General features: G+C 56.0%; 1 protein-coding gene across 1 annotated transcript; it reads right to left on the reverse strand.

Annotated features, from left to right (window-relative positions):
• Positions 1–1,806: 1,806 nt before the first annotated feature.
• Positions 1,807–4,094, reverse strand: LOC117840731 (putative polyol transporter 1). The gene is made up of 2 exons (XM_034721254.2): positions 3,702–4,094; positions 1,807–3,564 (listed from the first exon to the last, which is right to left on the reverse strand). Exons 1-2 carry the CDS (start codon positions 3,820–3,822, stop codon positions 2,114–2,116), a joined length of 1,572 nt encoding a protein of 523 aa, XP_034577145.1. The 5' UTR covers positions 3,823–4,094; the 3' UTR covers positions 1,807–2,113.
• Positions 4,095–4,422: the final 328 nt, after the last annotated feature.

Genomic DNA, 4,422 nt, shown 5'->3' on the forward strand with positions numbered 1-4,422 from the left:
TAAAGATAATTATTGCTTCGTCTTGAAATTTGGTAGGCGTAACTTATAGGTGCTAATTGTCCCCTCAGATTGTAATAGTTTGCATGAGAAAGAAAATTGCTCTTTAAATTGCTCCTCAAAATCTGAATAAAGCTTCCTTGTATATGATTAAGTTGTAGTCTTCAACATTGCTAAATACGGCATATAAAGAATTGGATTAGTGGATCGTGATTTATAGTCCGCATCCAACTCGTTCTCACGGAGTCCAGCGGCACATTTCTCGCATTCTTCTATGAGCTCAGAAAGGCAGAGTTTTCTTCGAAACTTTTTCTTGAAAACATAATTCATACCTTCACTCCTTTGAGTTGAGGTCATATCGGCAGTAAAAGAGTCACGGAAGACAGCAGCCCAGTGCGCCGCAACACGTATAGGACGGGACAGCAGCCCTCCATGGCGTCCAGGACGGGACGGCGTGTGGATCTCTGCGAAACCTGCGGGACGGTGTGTGGATCTCTGATTGCGCAGGCAGCAGCTCTCCTCATGCGGGCACAGAAAAGAGGTGGCTCGTTAGCTCGTCTTTTCGGCTCGTCAACAGGGTCTCCTCATGCGGACTGTTCGGCTCGACAAAAACGACAGGCGAGCCTGCCCTGCGGATTGGGGCAGCGGGACACGTGTTCGAATCCCGAGCGGTGTCGCATGCAGGCACGGTGCGGCAGCACCGCCGCAGATAATTTCCTTCCGTGTTATGTAGCCCTGGAACCCCAACCGCCTCTGGACTGCGCCGCCGACTCGGACGGAACCGAAGGCGCACACGAGGGAGAAATTTGAATTGGAATCAGACAGAGAAGCTAACGATGGGCCCAGCTCACGGTGGACGCCTCCAGGAGGGGTCGTGGGCTTTCTTCCCCCAGACGGCGCGGCCCAGGCATCGTCTCCACGGCCCACACAGAGCACGGCACGGATACACGCCGTCTGCTCCAGCTAAGTCATAATTGTGTCTCCGGGAAGCTGCTCCTGGCAGCCATCTCGCCGCGAACAGATTAGGTGAGGCGTAACCTCAGCATGCCGTCGGAGATCGGCGTGATTAGAGAGGTTGAATAGGGACATTTTGCGCTAAGGCCTTGTTTAGTTTACCCTCAAATCCCAACTTTGGCACTATGCAAAAAGAAGATTTCCCATCACATCAAACTTGCGGTACATGCATGGAGTACTAAATATAGACGAAATTAAAAACTAATTGCACAGTTTTGTTGTACTTTGCGAGACGAATCTTTTGAGCCTAATTAGTCAATGTTTGGACAATAATTCACAAATACAAACGAAACGCTACAGTGTACTACAGTGCTAGTACAGTGATTTTGACATTCCAAAATTGGGCAACTTATATGGCCTAAAGCTGTTCCTGATTTATAATTGACAATTGACGTCGCTGGAACTGATGGAGATGCGTACCTGTGAGTACTGATGATCACGTACTGCTATGGTTCGTTGTCGAGGCTTTTCGCGTACGAAGCCAGGACGCACGCACACATGCTCTGTCTGGATTCAGGGCATATAGGCAGGGTACACTGCAGTGCAAGTACAATAATTTCGAAGGGACGAAGAGAGCCATCGCGTCTGAGAGACACGGTGCCACAACATAAATATCTGTCGCGATGTGCAAAAGATTTCGCAGAAACAAGTTGTTGGATTGGAAAGCCAAGTTTGTCCAAAATCTACGAATAACTGCAAAGAATATATATTTTAAAAAAAAGAATAAAAACAAACGAAAGACGTTTTGCTTCAACCAATGAGAAATAAATGGAGCAAGACATTTTTACGCGTATGTTCAGCAGAGTAGGTACGCTGGTCGTCAAATTCCGCACAAAGCAGCTGTTTTTACACGTGGAATATCAGGTGATATTTTTCTCTGCCCGCCAGATGCAACTGACCCTACGTGCGCGCGCACGACGGCACGAGGTCAACAAAAATCTACAGATCTAATTAAACAAGCGCGCAGGGATTCTAAAAGATTCACCACACCAAAGAAAAAAAAATACAGTAGTACAGTATCATCGAAGCTTTACGGAACAGCTTCGGCCACACTCTGGATGACATGTGTGTACGGACACGTTGTGCATGGATGGCACTTTACTCAGTGCTGCTGAGGACTGAGCTCAGTGGATGACTTCTTGCTCTCGTGGCGGCCGGCGGCCACGACAACACCGTCATCGTCGTCGGCTTCCTTGCCGAAGAGCTTCGCAGTGTCCTCCAGGCTCTTGCCCATCGTCTCCGGCAGGAAAAAGTACATGAACACCCACCCCGCCGCCATGATGCAGGCGTAGAGGTAGAAACTCCCCGCGATGGTGATGGCGTTGGAGAGGGAGAGGAAGGACATGGTGGTGGCCCCGCTCATGATCCGGTTGAGCCCCGTGCCGATGGCGGCGGCCTGCGCGCGCAGCCGCAGCGGGTAGATCTCGGAGCAGTACACCCACGCGACGGGGCCCAGCCCGGACGCGAACGACGCCACGAATGACAGCATCGCCGCGATGCTCACCGCGCCCAGCGCCGCCGCCTCCCCCTCCGGCCGCCGGTCCATCATGTGCAGGGACGTGGCCAGCGTGAACAGGAAGATGGCCATCCCGCCGCCGCTGGCGAGGAGGAGCGGCCGCCGGCCGATGCGGTCGAGGAGCAGCGTCGAGATCGGGATGAAGAAGGTCTTGCACGCGCCGACCGCCATGGACGCGCCCAGCGAGTTGGTCTTGGACTTGATGCCCGCCCGCTCGAACACCCGCGGGCTGTACATCACCACGCAGTCCACGCCGGTGGCCTGCTGGATGAACATGAGCCCGAGCCCGGCCATGAGCATGCGCCGCACGGGGCGTGACGGGTTGATGAGGAGCTCCTTCCACACCCCGTCGCCGCGGGAGCCCTTGTTGTTGGCGCGGACGATGGCGGCGACGTCGTCGGCGTCGGACACGCCCTCGGGGATCCCGACCACCTTCTTGATGTCGAGCAGCCGCTCCTCGGCCTCGGCGGGCGAGTCGGAGGTCTTCAGCAGGACGCGGCGAGCGTCGTCGATACGGCCCCGCATGACGAGCCACCGGGGCGACTCCGGCATGGCGAGGACGGCGACGCCGAGGAAGACCGGCGGCACGGCGCCGACGAGGAACATGGCGCGCCAGCTGAGGTGGACAGGGAGGCGCGCGAAGGCGAAGTTGGAGACGTAGCCGAGGAGGATGCCGAAGTTGTTGAACACCTCCGGGAAGGATGTGAGGAAGCCGCGGGCGGAGGTGGGCGCGACCTCGGCGGTGTAGACGGGGGCGATCATGAGCGCGAAGCCGACGCCGATGCCGGCCACGAAGCGGCCGACCATGAGGAGCGCGTAGTCCGGGGCCAGGCCCATGAGAAGCGCGCCCGTGAAGAAGATTGCGGCCGCCAGCACCATGGTGTAGCGCCGGCCGAGCCAGTCGGAGGTGAAGCCGGCGGCGAGCGAGCCGAAGAGCGAGTAGATGTTGATGACGCCGGCGAGGATCTCTATCTGCGTGTCCGTGATCTTGAGGTCCTCCTTCATGAACAGCTGCGCGCCGCTCATCACCGAGATGTCTGTTGGGTGAGACCGTTAGAGAACGTTGTTAGCATGCATCATCTAACAGCTGGTGTAAACAAGATACGTGCTGTGCATGAACGTGCGAGGTGGGAAATGCACGCTCTCTGTTCGTACTGGGCTAGAACGCACGCACCATAGCCGAGGAGGACGGAGTTCATGGAGGCGAGCAGGGCGGAGGCGAAGGCGTACTTGTTGATGGGCGCGCGCTTCGCCGGCGCCACGGCGGCCGGGACGGCGTCGGCGTCCGTGCTCATGGCCAAAGCGTCGGTGTAGATCTACCGGAAGCGTGTTGTGTGTCAGTTTGGCACTAGTTCTCTCTACCGGGGTTGTCCTGTGTGCCGGGCTCTGTCCTCCTCCTCTCCTGTCTCGCGCTCGATTATTGTTGTACCAGCGAATGCCGGAGCACCGTGCCCTCTCACTCCTCGCTGAGCTCTTGCCTAGTACCAGCCGCGTGAGGTGCAGGACAGGAGGGGGGGTGCGGGAGTGGTCCTTGTGTGTGGTGCCTGGCTGCCTAGTCCTTGGCCCTGTTATATAGGGAGCATCCGCGACTGATGTATAAAAGAAGAGGAGTGGATGGCAATCAGTGGCCTTTCAGTGTCGAGGCAGATCACGTTCTACAAGAGTACAGACGGTCTGTGGCTGCACTGTTCTCTGTTCTCTTCGGATACACGATAGCCGTTGTACTTATACCCACAGCGTACGGTCCCACAAAGCCAGTGACGGGTCGCGCCATGTCACGGCGACGACCCAGTCAACCGTCAGTGGTGCGGATCACCAGAGAATGGCGGAAGAAAGCTCCAAGTGTTCGATTAGCAGACAGGTTTCTGAAAGAGATGAGTATTTATTACTAGCAG

The sequence above is a fragment of the Setaria viridis genome, chromosome 9, assembly GCF_005286985.2.
Source record: "Setaria viridis chromosome 9, Setaria_viridis_v4.0, whole genome shotgun sequence".
Taxonomy (NCBI): domain Eukaryota; kingdom Viridiplantae; phylum Streptophyta; class Magnoliopsida; order Poales; family Poaceae; genus Setaria; species Setaria viridis.

Excerpts from the sequence above, each read along its gene's own strand:
- LOC117840731 (XM_034721254.2), bottom strand. The coding sequence starts at position 3,822 with ATGAGCACGGACGCCGACGCCGTCCCGGCCGCCGTGGCGCCGGCGAAG. Across the intron at positions 3,565-3,701 it reads CTCCGTCCTCCTCGGCTATG|ACATCTCGGTGATGAGCGGC; the intron begins GTGCGTGCGTTC and ends CTCACCCAACAG.